General features: G+C 30.0%; 2 protein-coding genes across 2 annotated transcripts; both read right to left on the bottom strand.

Moving 5' to 3' along the window:
- Positions 1–8316: 8316 nt before the first annotated feature.
- LOC123208472 lies at positions 8317–9413 on the bottom strand. Its single transcript, XM_044626006.1, has 3 exons — positions 9301–9413; positions 9129–9175; positions 8317–9044 (listed from the first exon to the last, which is right to left on the bottom strand). The coding sequence occupies exons 1-3, from the start codon at positions 9411–9413 to the stop codon at positions 8317–8319; spliced, it is 888 nt and encodes a 295-aa protein (XP_044481941.1).
- Positions 9414–21365: 11952 nt separating this feature from the next.
- LOC123208473 (agamous-like MADS-box protein AGL103) lies at positions 21366–22011 on the bottom strand. The gene has a single exon (XM_044626007.1). It carries the CDS (start codon positions 21999–22001, stop codon positions 21366–21368), a length of 636 nt encoding a protein of 211 aa, XP_044481942.1. The 5' UTR covers positions 22002–22011.
- Positions 22012–24461: the final 2450 nt, after the last annotated feature.

Consider the following 24461-nt stretch of genomic DNA (forward strand, 5'->3'; position numbering starts at 1 on the left):
TACAAATTGTTCGGATCATAAATATGTTTTCAATCCTTAGGAGTGACAACAATGAGATTGTGGCGGTGGTGAAGAAGCCGCACATCTCTAAAATAATTTGGGAATTGATTTATATGTTTTCAAATCTTTTTAAAAGTTAAATTATCATAAAATTTAAGTGCAATAAATTAAACAGTTATATTTTTAATGTTCTTTCAAGATTTATAGATAATAAAATTGTTATTTTACCTTTTATACTATTAGTCATTTTTTATATAAATTTGATTTTAAATAGGAAAATGTTATTTATATTATTTAGAGGTGGAACTATGTTTTTACATCAAACCTTGAGGGGGAAAAAACTCTTTTTTAATTAATATGACCAATTTGGATATCCGAATTAAAGACAATAGTGGATTGGGCCTAAGGCCCGCAAAATAGTGGGTCTTACAAGTCAGCTAGCCCAATAAAAATATGAGACTCATGGCTCAACCTTATATAAATATGATTGGACCAAGCTCTATAGTAACAGGTTGGGTCAAGGTAACAGATCGACCTGTTAATTTTTTAAAAATATTTTTTAATTAAATTTCTTTAAATCATCAATAATAACATATCATGTCGAACAGGCCCATGGCCTAACCCAAAGAGCTATGAGCTGGGTCAAGCTGCTACAATAACAAACCGACCCAATTGATGCCTCTAATCTAGACCTGGCCACAGGCCAGTTTGGCCCGTGAACCGGACAGAAATCGGCCCGCCTAAAACCGGAATCGAAACCGACAGACCTAGAACCGGAATGAACCGAAATCGAAATCGGGGTTCTACGGTTCGGTTTCGGTTTACATAAATTAGAACCGTGAAACCGCCGGTTCACACCAGGTTTATGAACCAGCGGTTTACTATGCTGAACCGAAAAAAATTGAATTTTTTTTATTTTTTTTGAATTTTTTTTAAAAAGCCAACGGTTCCCTGCGCAGGGAACCATTGGCTTGAAGGGAAAATTGCAGGGGACCAATCCCCTACAATTTCTCTGAATCTAAATTCACTCCCCCTATTTTTAATTTTTTTCAAAAAAGTTTTTTCCTATATACACCCCTTCAAATTCCATTCTCTCAAATTTCAATCTCTCCACTCTCTCACTCAATCTTTAAAACTCTCATTCTCATTCTTTAAACTCTTAATACTCTCTCAATCTTTCAATTCAATCAAATTTTCTTAAATTTAATTAAATTCTTTCTTAATTTTTTATAAATTTCAATTTCAATTTTTTTTATACAATTCATAATTAATTATAGAATTTATTTCTATAATTAATTTTATTTATTATTTTATTATTATCTTTTATAATTAATCATATAATTTATTTATATAATTAATTTTATTTATTGTAATTAAGTCCAAGCCTTTCTTTTAATTTTCAATTATTGTAATTAATAATTTAAAAATTAAATCAAGATCATGTATTAGAATTGACTGTTCAATATCAGTTTCAAACCGAAACCGGCGGTTTCGAACCGTGGATGAACCGTCCTGTTACGGTTTCGGTTCAAGGTCCTTATGTTTTCGAACTGTGAACCGGCGGTTCCAAACCGAAACCGGTGGTGCATGAACCGTGGTCAGGTCTACTCTAATCCAAATATTCATGATAACGTCATTTTCTTACAGTTAACTAAAGCATATTAAAGTAAAAATTTGCATGGAAGGACCTTGAAGGCACCCCTTTTAGTCACTGATTTTTTATATCAAAGGTTGATATGCAAGTTAATCGATCCACCCTATCGTATCATCTTTAAAATTTTAAAATATGTTTAATTAGGTGACATTAGTATAATGGTTGGACCAGTTTGCCTTTACAGTAGAATTACAATTCAGTATTATTTATCCTATTTAACTGTGAATCAATCCAATCTAATGATTAAAACGGATTTTAATCATATTCTAAACTTGATTCAATATTGATTTTCAGTTGGACTGGCCAATCCAATATGAATTTTAAAACAATGCCTTCAAATGGCTTATAGGGGACTTGACTCTAGTCCAATGTTGAGGTCACTTTTCTATACTACAAGCTTAATGTCACAAACACTAATGTTCATGCTAGACTTTTTTTTTTTTTTAATTTTTCTTAGAGTACAGGTCTTTTATCATATAAACCAATATTTGATCCCAATAACTTTGATTTCCCTAGAGATCAACACTTCTAACGAATGACATTAGAATGGAACTAAATCCTATCTCAAATGTACCTGTAGATGTTATTGATCCACATACGATCAGCTATTTAAAGCTACGAGGTATTATCTGCTTTAGTTTTCATTGGCCTTAAGGTTTTGTTTTGAAAAGACGTCTTATGAAAGGAAAGAAGACAATGAGTCCACATTGACCTTAGACTTGTTTGGCATCAACACAAGGTTGAGGGGCTTGGAGAAAGCATCTGACATCACCCCCACATACAACACCACTGTTGATATTGTCTTCATCCCCACATAGCAGCCACTTAAAGCCGGACCTCACGGTTTTTCCCTTAAGAGGCGTTTTATGAGGAAGATGGAGACAATAAATTTATATTGACACAAAAAACCCTTAGCTCTTATTCGGTGAGAAATTTTTTGCATCAACAATGACAGAAAACTTTGGAGATGGAAACACGTGATTGAAAATATGTTAGATGAAGGTATGAAAGCTACAATATAACAATTTACAATAATATTGTTCACAATGTACAAAATTTTATAAATAAAAAGATGGCATATTAGACAATGTGCAACATTTTCATCCTCTACAAATGTTTCACCTTCGGAGAAAGTTCAACTTTCCAATCAAATATGCAAAAAGAGAAGCATAAATTAGAGGAAATACAAGAAGAACAATACCGGTCACATATAAGCGATCATGGTGAAAACCGAAATAATCTTTGATGAAAGAAGATACACTTATTGGTTCTCCAAACACCGTAATTTCTTTGTCGATATCTCCATATTGTGAAGTGATCATACCGTTTAGTGTCCAGGAAGTAGGGATTAAATAATACAACCAAACCCACCAGTTTGGAATTTGCTGCAAAAAAATATCAACATTTCCAGTTCCATTCACAAGTAAGATGATTTTGAATTGACGTGCTATCGAGTGGAGTTTAGTAGCTTACAGGTTGAGGCATGATGAATCCAGAAAACAGATTGTATAATGTGTAGAAAACTGAAGATAGAATTGAAGCAACCAGTTCATTTGGTGTTAATGCCACAAGGAGCATGCCCAAATAGTTGTAGTACAGCATTGTCATGAACATGGCATACAAATACCAGAAAATCTTATACGCCGAGCTATAAAATCCCATCATCGGATAGGTGATTACCGTAAACACAAATGCTTCAACAAATTTATAAGGAATCTCAACTGCCACCTACAAAATGCAGACATGTATGTACATATAATTGAAAGAATTAGAAAGTGTGTAGAATCAATAAAACAAACAATCACATATTAAAAAGAAAAAACATGTATTTCGTATCTTATTACACCTAAAACATGGCTATATCCAACAAAGACAACATTATTTCAGTATCTTCTCACCTCTCTTGTTACAATGAATGGATATACTAACAAACTACTATATCACTCATACTAACAAACTACTACTAACAATATATCACTCACACAAATGATATATTATTAAGTGTTATTTTATTTTTAATTCAAAATCATCTAATCACATAATAATATATTATGTGTGTATCTAAATTGTACACAAAATATACATATATATAGTCTTGTTGATTCAGTAGACATACCATTGCTACGTATAAAGTGAACCTCTGAGTATTTTGGACTTCAATTTTAAAATCAAGGCCTGGGTAATAAAGCTATGCAAGCTCAGCATGACATGCTGCATATCATTTGCTTCTTGAATATCTCAATTAGACTTAGTCGTTCATATTATCCAACCCTGTTTGTATTATGTCAGTTTATATTTTAGGTTGAAGACCTTAAACCCCAACTCGAACAAAAATACAATTGTGTCAAACAATTTTTAACCTTAAACCAAATCTAAATATTTTTGGGTTAATCTGATTTGATCCAAATTAACCTAAACTATGTAATCAATAAAGTCCTATCAAAACACAATATGTAATAATATGATTTGTTATAAAACAATATACCTTGTAATATATCATAGAATAACACAATTCTTCCAAAAAAACATAAGAAAAACATTTTGATATGAAATGACATTTTATCAAAACAAAATTATTCTATTTCAAGTTGACATTAATAGTTTGTTGATTGTCTCTTTATATGATATATTGAAGGGACAAAAAAACAAAATATTATAATCAATAACCTAAATAAGTCTACAACTTTAACTTCAAAATAATACTATCAATAATCAACATGATTAACTACTTGTCAAATATTTAAAAAATTTAATTTTTAATTCATACGATGAATATTATTATCATAAATACTAAAACTGTTAACAAGTATAGGAATATGACACACCAAATATAATAAATTTAAATTAATAGTACTTATAACACACACACACAAAAAAAAAAAAGGAAACTACAAATAATTTTTTTCAAATATGTCAAAAAAATTATTATATTAGAAAGAATATTTTAAATTGAAGATGAAAAATTTTTGCCAAAAGGCTTAAGACTAGCTCTTCCAAGTAGACATTCAATCAACTTGTACAATATTTTAAGGAGTAAAATCATTGAAGGGATAATTTAAATAACCATCATAATTAAACCAATTAAATAACAAAAATTAAGTTTTAACGAGAAAATCCTAGTACAAATGAGTGTTAGAGCATTGTCTTTATTGAATATGTTCTTTGTTTGTATTAGTATCCATTTTATCCTTTGTGAGTACATGCAAATTAAAATTATTTTCTTCTAAGTCAACATAAAAAGGAAATGGTGAAAAATAAATATGCAAATTATATTTAAAATAATAAGTCAGTATTGGAATTACTAATTTAATCAAATAATCAATCTTTGGTGAAACCAAGTGTTTCAACTATATTGGGTTAGCTTTGCATACTGAATTTTAGTAGTAGTATAACTAATAATAATAATAATAATTCAATAGTAATGTTACCAATTTTCAGGTTTGTTCAAGTTATTCAGGTTGGCTTCGTGTCAAGGTAAACACAACTCAATTTTTGTGGGGTTAACCTGAACCCAACCCGATCTATTTTTCATATAAAAAATCATAAACCTAAGTCAATTTGTGTCATATCATATTAGGTTAACGGGTTGTGTTAAATTTTGCCAAGTCTAATCTCATTGGCATTATTGCTTGAAAGATAGGCGGTTGAAGTGGTGTTTGGAGAGTAAATTTAATTTTTTTTATCCATTGTTTGGCTTAAAATATTTAAATAATACTTTTCACTTAAAATCAAACTCCATTCATTTAAAAAAAAAAACGAGTGGTGTTATGTGTATAAATAATATACGTGACTTTATTTATAAATAATGATATATCATTACATGATTGAGTAGTTTTAAATTAGAGATAAAAATATCTCTAATTATTTAGTGACATATTATTGTTTATGTATATTATTTGTTATATAGTTTTATTTTTTAAAAAATAGTTTATAATGTTACAATACAGCGGTGTCAACACTTTATGATGTTGTCACTGAAGAAATTATTGTTTATAAATAGAAAAGGAAGTGATTATGAATAAAAAATGAAGTTACTTTATAGTACTACGATTGGACTATTTTAGAGTGATTTTAGTATTAGAAGGTTATATTTGATGGTTGTTTGAAAATTGTTGTTTAATTTTCAATAATCTAGGGAATATATAGTAAATATCTAGATAATCTATACATCAGAGTTGTTTGATTGAAATATTTATTGATTTTGCTTTCGTGTAAGGGAGAAAAATTTTTATCTTTAGAAGGATGTCCACTGCTAACAACAGATTGCCTAGAATATGTGATTCTTCTCTGGACAGAACTTAAAAATCTGAGTACAATTTACTTATAATAACTTTTTAATTTTGATTATAGGGAAACATCACCATAATAGGATAGGAAACAGGACCCAATGTGATTCTTCTCATCCCGCTTTAATTTGAATGCTTTTTTGCCTTGTATGTAGTGAATGATGGAGTTGGGGCACAATCCCTTGAAACATAGAGGGTTGTTTGCTTTCGCTTGAATCAACTGCTCTGCTTCAGTGATGCTCTTTTCCACATCTTTCTGCCAGTCCTTAGCATTCTGTTTGATCTCTTCTACATTTCTTTCGGCAGCAGTAACCCTACCCCGAACTTCGTCTTTTGTTTTTTCAGCTTATCAACTACTTCTTGGAGATTGTCAAAGTTGCTCTTGTAGTCGAACAAATACTTAAATTGACGCCAAATTGGAGCAGCCAACCACTAGGCAACTTGAAGGACAGGACTCACCGCACCCCCAAGATTCCCACTATCATCAAACATTTTTTTTTTTTGAACTTTTTTTAAGTTTGAAAAACAGAAGAGAAGTAAAGCAATTGAAAGTACTTCAAACAGAGATAATCACAGTACAACCACCAAAAATTAACAAATTTTTTAACAAAAAATTAGAGAAATGAAAATCTTTTTGGTAAAGAAGAAGTAATCAAAGGCAAGAAGTAATATGTGATTCTTTTCTTTTAAAAAGGAATCAGGAACTGGACAGGAGTGAAAACTGAAGCAATCTGGTGATGGCGTTAGAAAGAAGAAAACTGAAAAATAAGGTGAACAAGAAGAGAGTTAAGTGAAGGCACAGAGGTGATTGTAAATGCAAAGAGCGAATATGGAAGAATATGAATTCAAAACAACTTTGAGGGCCTTTTTTCAAATTTTTTGAAATATCAGTTTATCCCCTAAAAATTTTTAAAATGATAGTTAAATCTCTAAAGAATTGAATAAAATATAATAGTGTTTTTTAAGGTTAAATTCTTACGTTTAGAGAGGCCAAGCTTCTTCTAAAATTATCAAATCGATTTTGAATCAAACACTAATCAAACTTTGATTGACTAGAAGGAGAGAAAAAACTGATGATCGAAGAAGAGATCGTTGTCGAAGAGCTCCCATTGAAACCTTAGGGGGAAATGGTGATTTTTCAAACTTTGGGTCGGAGAAAATTGTTAGTTTTTTAAACCTAAGGAGAAATGTAATTAAATTTTTAGCTTTTTTAAATATCTTTACTAAATGATGATTTTGCTCCTGACACTCACCCTAAAAATTAACAAATGGGTGGGTTTTTATAATTTTTAAAAATTAACAAATGGTTGGATGTGGCTTTCCCTGAACAATCTCTCACTCAGTGTTACCACTTTCTGTCTTGACCTTTCACAATCTTGCTTCCAAATATCATGAATTTCTCGTTGGTGCAATTTTCTGTATCAACAATTACCAAAAAATCTTCTTCTATAGAGATTATTTTAGACAAAACATTAAGTTTAATGAGATTATTAACACATGTAGTAATTGAATGCGATTATATATAACAATTCAATTATAAAAATCAGGTTAACAATTCAATTATTAACACATGTAGTCAACAAAAACATAAATTATCTGTGTTTAATTTGCATTTTAAACATGACGTTTCAAATTTTTGAATCCAAAACATATTAAACACGTTTTTTATACATTTCTCATATTAAACACATATTTTTGTCTTGTTTTATGTTTTCCGTCTTTCATGAATTTTTTAAAATACAAAAATATCTCTTGTATTTTCAATTAATTATCATAATGTCATGACTATATAAAACAAAAAACACAATTTTTTGTCATCTAAATCTCTAATCTCTCCTGATAATTTTTTGATAATGATTGAATCTTGATTATATATTATGTTATATTTGGTTTAATAGTCAATTAGATACTTTATATTTGAATTGTTATCCAGAAATCTATGAAAAATATTAGAATTATGTTTGATATTGCATGTATTATTAATGATCTATCGTATTAAACCTGTATATATGCGTTCCGTATCAGAATTTTATAACCCTTTTTTTATAAATGTATTTTTACTATTTACTGTATTATACCCGTATAACTCCCATATCGTTTACTTCCATTCCCGTATTTACTAGGGGTAAATAAATAAATCAAACAGTTAAACTACATATGATTTGGATTACAGAGAGTAGAGACACGCAACACTATAAAATAAACACTTGATTACTCAAACTAACAAAAGAATAATTTTCATGAAATTGGAGAACTTTTATTCCCATAACTCTGAAGAAATAAAGAATATACACACGTTTGAAATTACGAATTAAAAAAAAAAAAAAACTAATTTAAGACTTTGCACTTGAAATTGTATCACTAAGCTGACTCGCTTCAGAACGGCCATGGAGATTGCCTAATGGACATCGGCAGAGCTTCATGCAATGGTGTTTGATAAACCATGGAATCAACAGGATTCAAAATCTTATCACAATTACTACTCTCTCCCACAAAACCAATATTTTCATTACAATATCCTCCCCAAGGAACAAAATTCTCACTGTTACACCTCCACCAACCTTCACTGTGACTGTAAAATCCACATGGCGATGGAAAAACACTCTCCAAATTAAGCTTTTGCTTATCTCCATTGTTATTGTAAACTTGAATTGCTTTGCCCTTTTCCTTCATTTTCGTCAGCACCTTAATCTTCTCTCTTACGCCCCACAACTTCAACTCCAAGCAATTACACAGAGCCACCAGCTCCTTTTCCTGCAATTTGTTCAAGTTCGCTTCCCACGTTGCAAACAAATTCCCAATATCCTTCTTCTTTGATTTCTGGATTTTTCGTTTCTTGCTGTCCAAGAAACCTAAAAGGTTTAGGTTACTCTTGAGCTTCTCTTTTGATCCCTCACCGGCTTGAGCTAATTTGTAGTTGATGATCTTTTCATGAACCTGAGATTTTTCCTCCGGCCACGTGGTGACCTTGCCGTCGGCGTCGAAGCACACCATGCACACCGTGACATCGCTCAGTGTCTGCAGCTGCTGAGCTTTCTTCTTCAACGTTAATTTTCGCTTGTTGAATTGTCTTGAATTTGAGGGAGCCATTGAATTTGACAACACTGAATATGAAGAACAAAAAATTGTTGCAAGAAGCGGTAATTTATACGAAAAATTATTTTCGATTTTTCCTGATTGAATTTTACTTTCCTGATTTTCTGAATTTCTTCCTTCCGCGATTTTGATTTCTTTCCTAAAATGCAAAGTAAAATATGATTTATTTATTAGATATATTTTATTTTTATGAGATGTAATTTCTACAATCAAAAGAAAAAAAACTAAAATTTGACGCGTCAACTATTGCATGGCGCCCATTACTTCGCGGCGTCAGCCGGCAACGGTAAAATCTGAACCGCATATTTCCAATTTGCTATTCCGACTATCTCCGCCTCAACTATTGGCCATTGGCCGTCCTTAGCGAATAGAGTCATTTTCCGGAAAACCACCAGGAAAACGTGTTCGTCGGGCCGTGGAAGATATAAATGAAGTTCATTGTTGATGGGTGCCGAATCCACCAAAAATAAAATTTTCTACCCTCTCAATGAAAACTTGTAGATAGGGCAAGTAGAGTCGTATCCACAGAGATTGGCCTATTTATCTGAAATCTAACAAAATAAAACAAGAGAGATTTTTTTGTTTCGAATCCTACCAATAAACAAAAATAAATTAATTCAGAATTGAAAACTAGATTGCAACAATAATAAGCCAAGTAATTCAGATACGGTTCAATTCAATTGATCATCGATAAAAAGATTAATCTTTCCTTTTAAATAAATCGGTTATGACACATTGAGACGCTCGTTGTTCTGCTTTTTCTTGGGTGTTGGTAATTAAGAAACGTTCTTTAATTACTTCTCTTGTTTTCAATCAGTTCTAGATACGATCTTAGAATTTAAATTGAAAACAAAATTAAGAATTAGAAAAGCCACCGATTCTAATCAACAAAACACAGACGTTGTTTTTGTTTAGATTAGATTAACCCATTCCACTAACATACAATAGTAGTTCTACTTCACCAAGCATGCTAGTTAGCCACTTATGATTAAACCATCAAACAATTACGGATTCAATAATTTTATCTAGCAAAGTTGCTTTTAATCCAAAGTAAATAAGACGTCTCCTATTTAATTGAAAAAGACAACAATAAATAAAATCAGGAATAAATTAAATATTTAAAAGAAAAGAACGGGTAAAGAAGATCTCACAATCGTCGTGAAACCACGATCCCGATTACTTGACTAAAGAACAGAGTTAGCCACTCATGTTCATGTTCATGGCTTCACAGAAAAATATAATAAAAATCCTATCCTAATTGAAGAAGAACCAGCCAAGAGTTGTGGCTGTGTTTATTTCTGAAAGAAAATGATGCTAAAAAAACCAGATCCCTAAAGCAGAGAGCAATTTTCCTTTTTATAGTGTCAGGTTTGCTTCAGTCATTGAGAAATTTTTTGTGCCAAATATCCTCCAAAGGACCTAAACTTTCTCCAGTTGTCTATTAAGTCGCCAACTGTGAATTTCTCAACAAATAGCGAGATTCTCTCCTTTCTGTAATCAGCCATCTCCCATGTATTTTGCCATCTTTCCGTCTTGATACGTGACAACTCTAAATTCCTTTTATTTTGCATCTTTTCTTAGAATAATGTAATTAATGCCTAATTTCCTAAAACAAGCAATTAATCGAATAATTAACGAATTAAATATCACAAATCAAGGAAATTAAATGTCGAAAAATATGGAATTTCACACACTAACAATTGTTGTAAATATTTCGGTATTCTATAAAATGAGATAATTAAAAGCTAATTATTGTCTCTTCAATTTCAGTTGTTCAATCAAAACCTTCGTTTATTCAATAATATCATATATACTCCGTTTTGAGTTTTCAAATAGCTACTTAAAAACTAATGTCGAATTAAACGATGTTGTCCAATTCAATATGAGTAATATTATTTGTACATATTTTTTATAAAGAATTTAGATACACAAATGATATATTATTAAATATTATTTTATTTTTAATTCAAAGTCATCTAATCACATAATAATATATTATGTGTGTATCTAAATTGTATACAAAAAATACGTATATATAGTCTTGTTGGTTCAATATACATATCGTTGCTACATATAAAGTGAACCTCTGAGTATTTTGGACTTCAATTTTAAAATCAAGGCCTAGGTAATAAAACTATGCAAGCTCAGCATGACATGCTGCGTATAATTTGCTTCTTGAATATATCAATTAGACTTAGCAGTTCATATTATCCAATCTTGTTTGTATTATGTCAGTTTAGATTTTAGGTTGAAGACCTTAAACCCTAACCCGAACAAAAATATAATTGCGTCAAAAAAATTTTAACCTTAAACCAAATCTAAATATTTTTGGGTTAATCTGACTTGATCCGAATTAACCTAAACTATGCAATCAATAAACTAGAACGTGAATTAGTAATTATTCGAATAAGAAATTATCAAATCTGTTAAGAAAATTTTAGGCGATTGAGTATGACGTAAATCACTAAGAGTGACGTAATAAGCTGGGAGAAGATATTTTTGAAATTAAAAATAAATTTGTCTATGAAGGTAAAACCACTATACGTTTGCCTAAAAAGATTTACGCAGAAAAATTTTTGCCAATTTTAATTAATATCCCTTTCTACAATCCAAAAAAAAAAACTAAAATTTGAAAATAATAATCCACACGTCAACTAACCTAGCACGGTTGTGCCCTTGCATGTCGTTGATTACCTTGTGACGTCTGTTGGTGATGGTAAAATCTAGGCAGCATGCTTCTGATTTGCTATCCCGAGTATCTCCGCCTCAACTATTTGGCCATTGGCCGTCATTTCCTTAGCGAATAGACTCATTTTCTGGAAGATATAAATGAAGTAAAAATTTTGGGATCCCACAAAATGAGATAATTAAAATCTAATTATTCTCCCTTCGGGTTGAGTAGTTCAATCAAAACCTTTGCTTATTCAATAGTATTATGTGCACTCCAGATAATTATTTACAATAAAACTATGTATACTTACTTTTAACACATAATTTGTACACACAAATAACATGTTATCATATGATTAGGTATTGTTTTATCATATGATAACATATGTTTCAAAATCACTCAATTATATGATAACATATCATATATGTACATAAATTATATATCAAAAACAGGTACGCATAACATTGCTTAATTATTTATATAAAATTAAATGATTTTGAATTATAAAAAAATTCACCATTAGGGTGCGTTTAATTTAGATAATGTTTTATTATTAAAATTTAAATAATATAGATTAGTTAGAAGATTATTATATATAAATTATTAGTATATTTAATAAAATTTTAAAAATATAAATATTTATTGTGTTTGATTAGAGATAATAAAATATACTAATATATTATTTTACTTAAATGTCTTTATATATAAAAAATATTATATATTATATAATATATATAATTAAAATATTATAATTATATATATTATATATAATATTATTATATTAATATAATATATAATATATTATAATTTATATAATTAAATTATAATATTATTATAATATTTTATAATATAATATTATATATAATATAAAATATATTATATTATATATAACATATATAATTATTACCAAGGGTTGGCGGTGGCCAACCCTTGTATTCAACGTGTGACTTTCCCTGATTAATTGATTCCTACCACGAAAATCATTAATATTAGATTAAGATTAAATTATCTGAAATAAATAAAATTAATAAATGAAAAAAGGGATTAATATTTAAAAAATAATTTATTTATATATATAAAAAATAATGGATATATAAAAAATGATAAGTTTTTCTTTAAATTATTTGTAATGAAAAATATATAAAAATTTTATTTTTATAAAATAATTGAAGTGAATTTGGATATTTATAAAATAACCTATTTTATAAAATAATCTATTAAATAATATATATTTATAATATAATCTATTTTTATAAAATAGATTAAATTTTATTTTTACAAAAACAGGTTGCAGTGAATTTAACAAGGGGTGCGTGGATTTGGTAAGGGGTGTGGCACTTTGGTAAGGGGTGCGGGTGCGTGCGTTCGGGAATTTGGAAAGGGTGCAAGAATTGGTGAAGGGGTGCGGCAATTGGTGAAGGGGTGCGGCATGTGCGGGTGCGCGCTCTGGTGCGTGCGGGCGCCCTAGCGCTGGTGCGTGCTTGCGTGCGTGCAGGAATTTGGAAAGGGTGCGGGAATTAGTGAAGGGGTGCGGCAATTGGTGAAAGGGTGCGGCATGTGCGAGTGCACGCTCTGGTGCCAATAAAAGTATAAGACTCCCAGCTCAACCTTATATACATAAGGTTAGACAAGGCTCTATAATAATGGGTCGCGTCAAGGTCAAGGATCAGCCCGTTAATCTTTTTAAATTTTTTTTTAAATCATCAATAATAAGATATCATCCCAAACAGGCCCATGGCCCGACCCAAAGAGGTATGAGCTGGGCCGACCTGCTACAGTAACAAACCGACCCAATTGATGCCTCTAATCCAAATATTCATAGTAACGTCATTTTCTTACGGTTAACTAAAACATATTAAAGTAAAAATTTGCATTGAAGGACCTTGAAAGCACACCTTTTAGTCACTGATTTTTTATATCAAAGGTTGATGTGCGAGGTAATTGAACTAACCTATCGCATCATAGTTAAAATTTTAAAATATGTTTAATTAGATGACATTAGTATAATGGTTGGACCGGTTTGACTTTACAGTAGAATTACAATTCAATATTATTCATCTTATTTAACTGTGAACCAATCCAATCTAATAATTAAAATGGATTTTAATCATAACCTAAATTGGATTCAATATTGATTTTCAGTCGGACTGGCCAATCCAATATGAATTTTAAAACAATGCCTTCAAATGGCTTATAGGGGACTTGACTCTAGTCCAATGTTGAGGTCACTTTTCTATACTACAAGCTTAATGTCACAAACACTAATGTTCATGCTAGACTTTTTTTTTTTTAATTTTTCTTAGAGTACAGGTCTTTTATCATATAAACCAATATTTGATCTCAATAATTTTGATTTCCCTAGAGATCAACACTTCTAACGAATGACATTAGAATGGAACTAAATCCTATCTCAAACGTACCTGTAGATGTTATCGATCCACATACAACCAGCTATTTAAAGCTACGAGGTATTATCTGCTTTAGTTTTCATTGGCCTTAAGGTTTTGTTTTGAAAAGACGTCTTATGAAAGGAAAGAAGACAATGAGTCCACATTGACCTTAGACTTGTTTGGCATCAACACAAGGTTGAGGGGCTTGGAGAAAGCATCTGACATCACCCCCACATACAACACCACTGTTGATATTGTCTTCATCCCCACATAGCAGCCACTTAAAGCCGGACCTCACGGTTTTTCCCTTAAGAGGCGTTTTATGAGGAAGATGGAGACAATAAATTTATATTGACACAAAAAACCCTTAGCTCTTATTCGGTGAGAAATTTTTTGCATCAACAATGACAAAGAAAAATTTGGAGTTGGAAACACGTGATTGAAAATATGTTAGATGAAGGTATGAAAGCTACAATATAACAATTTACAATAATATTGTTCACAATGTACAAAATTTTATAAATAAAAAGATGGCATATTAGACAATGTGCAACATTTTCATCCTCTACAAATGTTTCACCTTCTGAGAAAGTTCAACTTTCCAATCAAATATGCAAAAAGAGAAGCATAAATTAGAGGAAATACAAGTAGAACAATACCGGTCACATATAAGCGATCATGGTGAAAACCGAAATAATCTTTGATGAAAGAAGATACACTTATTGGTTCTCCAAACACCGTAATTTCTTTGTCGATATTTCCATATTGTGAAGTGATCATACCGTTTAGTGTCCAGGAAGTAGGGATTAAATAATACAACCAAACCCACCAGTTTGGAATTTGCTGCAAAAGAATATCAACATTTCCAGTTCAATTCACAAGTAAGATGATTTTGAATTGACGTCCTATCGAGTGGAGTTTAGTAGCTTACAGGTTGAGGCATGATGAATCCAGAAAACAGATTGTATAATGTGTAGAAAACTGAGGATAGAATTGAAGCAACCAGTTCATTTGGTGTTAATGCCACAAGGAGCATGCCCAAATAGTTGTAGTACAGCATTGTCATGAACATGGCATACAAATACCAGAAAATCTTATACGCCGAGCTATAAAATCCCATCATCGGATAGGTGATTACCGTAAACACAAATGCTTCAACAAATATATAAGGAATCTCAACTGCCACCTACAAAATGCAGACATGTATGTACATATAATTGAAAGAATTAGAAAGTGTGTAGAATCAATAAAACAAACAATCACATATTAAAAAGAAAAAACATGTATTACGTATCTTATTACACCTAAAACATGGCTATATCCAACAAAGACAACATTATTTCAGTATCTTCTCACCTCTCTTGTTACAATGAATGGATATACTAACAAACTACTATATCACTCATACTAACAAACTACTACTAACAATATATCACTCACACAAATGATATATTATTAAGTGTTATTTTATTTTTAATTCAAAATCATCTAATCACATAATAATATATTATGTGTTTATCTAAATTGTACACAAAAAATACATATATATAGTCTTGTTGATTCAGTAGACATACCATTGCTACGTATAAAGTGAACCTCTGAGTATTTTGGACTTCAATTTTAAAATCAAGGCCTGGGTAATAAAGCTATGCAAGCTCAGCATGACATGCTGCATATCATTTGCTTCTTGAATATCTCAATTAGACTCAGCCGTTCATATTATCCAACCCTGTTTGTATTATGTCAGTTTAGATTTTAGGTTGAAGACCTTAAACCCTAACTCGAACAAAAATACAATTGTGTCAAACAATTTTTAACCTTAAACCAAATCTAAATATTTTTGAGTTAATCTGACTTGATCCAAATTAACCTAAACTATGCAATCAATAAAGTCCTATCAAAACACAATATGTAATAATATGATTTGTTATAAAACAATATACTTTGTAATATATCATAGAATAACACAATTCTTCCAAAAAAACATAAGAAAAACATTTTGATATGAAATGATATTTTATCAAAACAAAATTATTCTATTTCAGGTTGATATTAATAGTTTGTTGATTGTCTCTTTATATGATATATTGAAGGGACAAAAAAACAAAATATTATAATCAATAACCTAAATAAGTCTATAACTTTAACTTCAAAATAATACTATCAATAATCAACATGATTAACTACTTGTCAAATATTTAAAAAATTTAATTTTTAATTCATACGATGAATATTATTATCATAAATACTAAAACTGTTAATAAGTATAGGAATATGACACACCGAATATAATAAATTTAAATTAATAGTACTTATAACACACACACACAAAAAAAAAAAAGGAAACTACAAATAATTTTTTTCAAATATGTCAAAAAAATTATTATATTAGAAAGAATATTTTAAATTGAAGATGAAAAATTTTTGCCAAAAGGCTTAAGACTAGCTCTTCCAAGTAGACATTCAATCAACTTGTACAATATTTTAAGGAGTAAAATCATTGAAGGGATAATTTAAATAACCATCATAATTAAACCAATTAAATAACAAAAATTAAGTTTTAACGAGAAAATCCTAGTACAAATGAGTGTTAAAGTATTGTCTTTATTGAATATCTTCTTTGTTTGTATTAGTATCCGTTTTATCCTCTGTGAGTACATTTAAATTAAAATTATTTTCTTCTAAGTCAACATAAAGAGGAAATGGTGAAAAATAAATTTACAAATTATATTTAAAATAATAATTCAGTAGTGGAATTACTAATTTAACCAAATAATCAATCTTTGGTGCAACCAAGTGTTTCAACTATATTGGGTTAGCTTTGCATACTGAATTTTAGTAGTAGTATAACTAATAATAATAATAATAATTCGATAGTAGTGTTACCAATTTTCAGGTTTGTTCAAGTTATTCAGGTTGGCTTCGTGTCAATGTAAACACAACTCAATTTTTGTGGGGTTAACCCGAACCCAACCCGATCTATTTTTCATATAAAAAATCATAAACCTAAGTCAATTTGTGTCATGTCATATTAGGTTAACGGGTTGTGTTAAATTTTGCCAAGTCTAATCTCATTGGCATTATTGCTTGAAAGATAGGCAGTTGAAGTGGTTTTTGGAGAGTAAATTTAATTTTTTTTATCCATTGTTTGGCTTAAAATATTTAAATAATACTTTTCACTCAAAATCAAACTCCATTCATTTAAAAAAAAAAAATGAGTGGTGTTATGTGTATAAATAATATACGTGACTTTATTTACAAATAATGATATATCATTATATGATTGAGTAGTTTTAAATTAGAGATAAAAATATCTCTAATTATATAGTGACATATTATTGTTTATGTATATTATTTGTTATATAGTTTTATTTTTTAAAAAATAGTTTATAATGTTACAGTACAGCGGAGTCAACACTTTATGCAGAGGTTAATGATGTTTTAAAATTAGATATGGAATCTCCTCATTGACCAGACTGGCGGAGATGTATTTTATCCAGAAGTTAATGATATTTAATGTCTCTATTTTAACTTTTCTCTTCTCATACACATCCGTATAATTAGTGACACAAACAAAATTACTGAGTTCACATGTGTTGATCACAATATATATTCATCCTTGTGCACAATTAGGCTGATGCAGTGAAGAATAAGGTACATGACTTCTCCAATAATGAACTCATTCTAGAGTATATTAGAAGAATTTTGGATAGTTAATTATTCAAAAATCTGAAACTTTGAACAATTCAAGTTTAAAGATAAGGTGAATGTAATACACTGTTTTGTATAAAGAGTAAAAGAAAACAAATATACTATTTGATAAATAAAATATGAGGAGATACTAAGATTAAATAAATACGGGTGCAAAGGAAGACTAAGGAAATTATATATAGGAGGAATTATGATCTTTGACCAAAAAAAAGAGAAGATTTTATGATTTGATGGACTTTTAAGAATGGAAACAAGCGATATGATTGGAATGATTTTGAGATAAGGGGGTATTAACTGAACATAATCCTATACATATCCTGCACATTAGCGCTTTTACGGATATCTAAGTCTGTCTTTTTGGGTTGACCAAAAAGAAATCAACTTTATGGAGTAGATTCTTTTAATTATGGGAGATATGATGTTGTCACTGAAGAAATTATTGTTTATAAATAGAAAAGGAAGTGATTATGAATAAAAAATGAAGTTACTTTATAGTACTACGATTGGACTATTTTAGAGTGATTTTAGTATTAGAAGGTTATATTTGATGGTTGTTTGAAAATTGTTGTTTAATTTTCAATAATCTAGGGAATATATAGTAAATATCTAGATAATCTACACATCAGAGTTGTTTGATTGAAATATTTATTGATTTTGCTTTCATTGTAAGGGAGAAAAATTTTTATCTTTAGAAGGATGTCCACCGCTAACAACAGATTGCCTAGAATATGTGATTCTTCTCTGGACAGAACTTGAAAATCTGAGTACAATTTACTTATAATAACTTTTTAATTTTGATTATAGGGAAAGATCACCTTAATAGGATAGGAAACAGGACCCAATGTGATTCTTCTCATCCCGCTTTAATTTGAATGCTTTTTTGCCTTGTATGTAGTGAATGATGGAGTTGGGGCACAATCCCTTGAAACATAGAGGGTTGTTTGCTTTCGCTTGAATCAACTGCTCTGCTTCAGTGATGCTCTTTTCCACATCTTTCTGCCAGTCCTTAGCATTCTGTTTGATCTCTTCTACATTTCTTTCGGCAGCAGTAACCCTACGCCGAACTTCGTCTTTTGTATTTTCAGCTTATCAACTACTTCTTGGAGATTGTCAAAGTTGCTCTTGTAGTCGAACAAATACTTAAATTGACGCCAAACTGGAGCAGCCAACCACTAGGCAACTTGAAGGACAGGACTCACCGCACCCCCAAGATTCCCACTATCATCAAACATTTTTTTTTTTTTGAACTTTTTTTAAGTTTGAAAAACAGAAGAGAAGTAAAGCAATTGAAAGTACTTCAAACAGAGATAATCACAGTACAACCACCAAAAATTAACAAATTTTTTAACAAAAAATTAGAGAAATGAAAATCTTTTTGGTAAAGAAGAAGTAACAAAAAATTAGAGAAATGAAAATCTTTTTGGTAAAGAAGAAGTAATCGAAGGCAAGAAGTAATATGTGATTCTTTTCTTTTAAAAAGGAATCAGGAACTGGACAGGAGTGAAAAATGAAGCAATCTGGTGATGGCGTTAGAAAGAAGAAAACTGAAAAATAAGGTGAACAAGAAGAGAGTTAAGTGAAGGCACAGAGGTGAGTGTAAATGCAAAGAGTGAATATGGAAGAATATGAATTCAAAACAACTTTGAGGGTCTTTTCAAATTTTTTGAAATATCAGTTTATCCCCTAAAAATTTTTAAAATGATAGTTAAATCTCTAAAGAATTGAATAAAATATAATAGTGTTTTATAAGGTTAAATTCTTATGTTTAAAACATTTGGGGTTTGATAAAGGTTGTTGTTTTTTATTTTCAAAATTAATAGATAATAAATTTATTATTTTGTCTTTACATGGTTAGTTTTTTTTAACATAGTTTGCGTTTGAGAGGAAAAATGTTATTTGCGCAAACTAGGGGTGAAAAAGTGTTTTTAGACTAAACCTTGGGTGGGAAAATTGTTCTTTATTCAAGTTTTAAATATGACAATTACACCTATAAAATCTTATTCATGTGTCTTAAAATATGGTTAATTAAAAAATATATAAATTATGGAGTAAAAAAACCAATTTAACAATCAGAGGGTAAAAATGTTTTTTCATTTGAGCCTAATCAAGCTAACCAAACTTTTTTCAAGTTTAAGCTCAAGTTTAAACAAATATCGCACGAGTTTAGAGAGGCCAAGCTTCTTCTAAAATTATCAAATCGATTTTGAATCAAACACTACTCAAACTTTGATTGACTAGAAGGAGAGAAAAAGTTGATGATCGAAGAAGAGATCATTGTCGAAGAGCTCCCATTGAAACCTTAGGGGAAACGGTGATTTTTCAAACCTTAGGTGAGAGAAAATTGTTAGTTTTTTAAACCTAAGGAGAAATGTGATTAAATTTTTAGTTTTTTTAAATATTTTTACTAAATGATGATTTTGCTTCTGATACTCACCCTAAAAATTAACAAATGGGTGGGTTTTTATAATTTTTAAAAATTAACAAATGGTTGGATGTGGCTTTCCCTGAACAATCTCTCACTCAGTGTTACCACTTTCTGTCTTGACTTTTCACAATCTTGCTTCCAAATATCATGAATTTCTCGTTGGTGCAATTTTCTGTATCAACAATTACCAAAAACTCTTCTTCTATAGAGATTATTTTAGACAAAACATTAAGTTTAATGAGATTATTAACACATGTAGTAATTGAATGCGATTATATATAACAATTCAATTATAAAAATCATGTTAACAATTCAATTATTAACACATGTAGTCTACAAAAACGTAAATTATCTGTGTTTAATTTGCATTTTAAACACGACGTTTCAAATTTTTGAATCCAAAACATATTAAACACGTTTTTTATACATTTCCCATATTGAACACGTATTTTTGTCTTGTTTTATGTTTTCCGTCTTTCATGAATTTTTTAAAATACAAAAATATCTCTTGTATTTTCAATTAATTATCATAATGTCATGACTATATAAAACAAAAAACACAATTTTTTGTCATCTAAATCTTTAATTTCTCCTGATAATTTTTTGATAATGATTGAATCTTAATTATATATTATGTTATATTCGGTTTAATAGTCAATTAGATACTTTATATTTGAATTGTTAACCAGAAATCTATGAAAAATGTTAGAATTATGTTTGATATTGCATGTATTATTAATGATCTATCGTACTAAACCTGCATACATGCGTTCCGTATCAGAATTTTATAACCCTTTTTTTATAAATGTATTTTTTACTGTTTACTATATTATACCCGTATAACTCCTGTATCGTTTACTTCCATTCCCGTATTTACTAGGGGTAAATAAATAAATCAAACAGTTAAACTACATATGCTTTGGATTACAGAGAGTAGAGACACGCAACACTATAAAATAAACACTTGATTACTCAAAATAACAAAAGAATAATTTTCATGAAATTGGAGAACTTTTATTCCCATAACTCTGAAGAAATAAAGAATATACACACGTTCGAAATTACGAATTAAAAAAAAAAAAAACTAATTTAAGACTTTGCACTTGAAATTGTATCACTAAGCTGACTCGCTTCAGAACGGCCATGGGGATTGCCTAATGGACATCGGCAGAGCTTCATGCAATGGTGTTTGATAAACCATGGAATCAAAAGGATTCAAAATCTTATCACAATTACTACTCTCTCCCACAAAACGAATATTTTCATTACAATTTCCTCCCCAAGGAACAAAATTCTCACTGTTATCTCCATTGTTATTGTAAACTTGAATTGCTTTGCCCTTTTCCTTCATTTTCGTCAGCACCTTAATCTTCTCTCTTACGCCCCACAACTTCAACTCCAAGCAATTACACAGAGCCACCAGCTCCTTTTCCTGCAATTTGTTCAAATTCGCTTCCCACGTTGCAAACAAATTCCCAAAATCCTTCTTCTTTGATTTCTGGATTTTTCGTTTCTTGCTGTCCAAGAAACCTAAAAGGTTTAGGTTACTCTTGAGCTTCTCTTTTGATCCCTCACCGGCTTGAGTTAATTTGTAGTTGATGATCTTTTCATCAACCTGAGATTTGTCCTCCGGCCACGTGGTGACCTCGCCGTCGGCGTCAAAGCACACCATGCACACCGTGACATCGCTCAGTGTCTGCAGCTGCTGAGCTTTCTTCTTCAACGTTAATTTTCGCTTGTTGAATTGTCTTGAATTTGAGGGAGCCATTGAATTTGACAACATTGAATACGAAGAACAAAAACTTGTTGCAAGAAGCGGTAATTTATAGGAAAAATTATTTTCGATTTTTCCTGATTGAATTTTACTTTCCTGATTTTCTGAATTTTTTCCTTCCGCGATTTTGATTTCTTTCCTAAAATGCAAAGTAAAATATGATTTATTTATTAAATATTTTTATTTTCTTGATAATGAGATGTAATTTCTACAATCAAAAGAAAAAAAACTAAAATTTGACGCGTCAACTATTGCATGGCGCCCATTACTTCGCGGCGTCAGCCGGTAACGGTAAAATCTGAACCGCATATTTCCAATTTGCTATTCCGACTATCTCCACCTCAACTATTTGGCCATTGGCCGTCCTTAGAGAATAGAGTCATTTTCCGGAAAACCACCAGGAAAACGTGTTCGTCGGGCGTGGAAGATATAAATGAAGTTCATTGTTGATGGGTGTCGAATCCACCAAAAATAAAATTTTCTACTCTCTCAATGAAAACTTGTAGATAGGACAAGTGGAGTCGTATCCACAAAGATTGGGCTATTTATCTGAAATCTAACAAAATAAAGCAAGAGAGATTTTTTTGTTTCGAATCCTACCAATAAACAAAAATAAATTAATTCAGAATTAAATAATCAAAGCAATCAGAAAACTAGATTGCAACAATAATAAGACAAGTTCTAGCCAAGTAATTTAGGTGCGGTTCAATTCAATTGATCATCAATAAAAAGATTAATCTTTCCTTTTAAATAAATCGGTTATAAAACATCGAGACGCTTGTTGTTCTGTTTTTCCTTGGGTGTTGGTAATTAAGAAACGTTCTTTAATTACTTCTCTTGTTTTCAATCAGTTCTAGATACAATGTTAGAATTTAAATTGAAAACAGAATTAAGAATTAGAAAAGCCATCAATTCTAATCAACAAAACACAGACGTTGTTTTTGTTTAGATTAGATTAATCTATTCCACTAACATACAATAGTAGTTCTACTTCACCAAGCATGCTAGTTAGCCACTTATGATTAAACCATCAAACAATTACGGATTCAATAATTTTATCTAGCAAAGTTGCTTTTAATCCAAAGTAAATAAGACGTCTCATATTTAATTGAACAAGACAACAATAAATAAAATCAGGAATAGATTAAATATTTAAAAGAAAAGAAAGGGTAAAGAAGATCTTACAATCGTCGTGGAACCACGATCTCGATTACTTGACTAAAGAAAAGAGTTAGCTACTCATGTTCATGTTCATGGCTTCACAGAAATATAAAATAAAAATCCTAACCTAATTGAAGAAGAACCAGCCAAGGGTTGTGGCTGTGTTTATTTCTGAAAGAAAATGATGCTAGAAAAACCATATCCCTAAAGCAGAGAGCAATTTTCCTTTTTATAGTGTTAGGTTTGCTTCAGTCATTGAGAAATTTTTTGTGCCAAATATCCTCCAAAGGACCTGAACTTTCTCCAGTTGTCTATTAAGTCTCCAACTGTGAATTTCTCAAAAAATAGCGAGATTCTCTCCTTTCTGCAATCAGCCATCTCCTATGTATTTTGCTGTCTTTCCGTCTTGATACGTGACAACTCTAAATTCCTTTTATTTCGCATCTTTTCTTAGAATAATGCAATTAATGCCCAATTTCCTAAAACAAGCAATTAAACGAATAATTAACGAATTAAATATCACAAATCAAGGAAATTAAATGTCGAAAAATATGGAATTTCACACACTAACAATTGTTGTAAATATTTCGGTAATCTATAAAATGAGATAATTAAAAGCTAATTATTGTCTCTTCAATTTGAATTGTTCAGTCAAAACCTTTTTTTTATTCAATAATATCATATATACTCCGTTTTGAGTTTTCAAATAGCTACTTAAAAACTAATGTCGAATTATACGATGATGTCCAATTTAATATGAGTAATATTATTTGTAAATATTTTTTATACACAATTTAGATACACAAATGATATATTATTAAGTGTTATTTTATTTTTAATTCAAAGTCATCTTATCACATAATAATATATTATGTGTGTATCTAAATTGTATACAAAAAATATGTATATATAGTCTTGTTAATTCAATATACATACCATTGCTACGTATAAAGTGAACCTCTGAGTATTTGGACTTCAATTTTAAAATCAAGGCCTGGGTAATAAAACTATGCAAGCTCAGCATGACATGCTGCGTATAATTTGCTTCTTGAATATCTCAATTAGACTTGGCAGTTCATATTATCCAATCATGTTTGTATTATGTCAGTTTAGATTTTAGGTTGAAGACCTTAAACCCTAACCCGAACAAAAATATAATTGCGTCAAAAAATTTTTAACCTTAAACCAAATCTAAATATTTTTGGGTTAATCTGACTTGATCCGAATTAACCTAAACTATGCAATCAATAAAGTCTTATCAAAACACAATATGTAATAATATGATTTGTTATA

This window comes from Mangifera indica, chromosome 2, assembly GCF_011075055.1.
Source record: "Mangifera indica cultivar Alphonso chromosome 2, CATAS_Mindica_2.1, whole genome shotgun sequence".
NCBI lineage: Eukaryota > Viridiplantae > Streptophyta > Magnoliopsida > Sapindales > Anacardiaceae > Mangifera > Mangifera indica.

Bases quoted from the DNA above. Each gene is read 5' to 3' on its own strand.
- LOC123208472 (XM_044626006.1), bottom strand. From the start codon at position 9,413: ATGACTCTATTCGCTAAGGACGGCCAATGGCCAATAGTTGAGGCGGAG. The intron at 9,176-9,300 runs GTAATGGGCGCC...TTTGCATTTTAG, and splicing joins TTGCCGGCTGACGCCGCGAA to GAAAGAAATCAAAATCGCGG. The intron at 9,045-9,128 runs GTAAAATTCAAT...CTTCATATTCAG, and splicing joins AAATTCAGAAAATCAGGAAA to TGTTGTCAAATTCAATGGCT.
- LOC123208473 (XM_044626007.1), bottom strand. From the start codon at position 22,001: ATGGCTCCCTCAAATTCAAGACAATTCAACAAGCGAAAATTAACGTTG.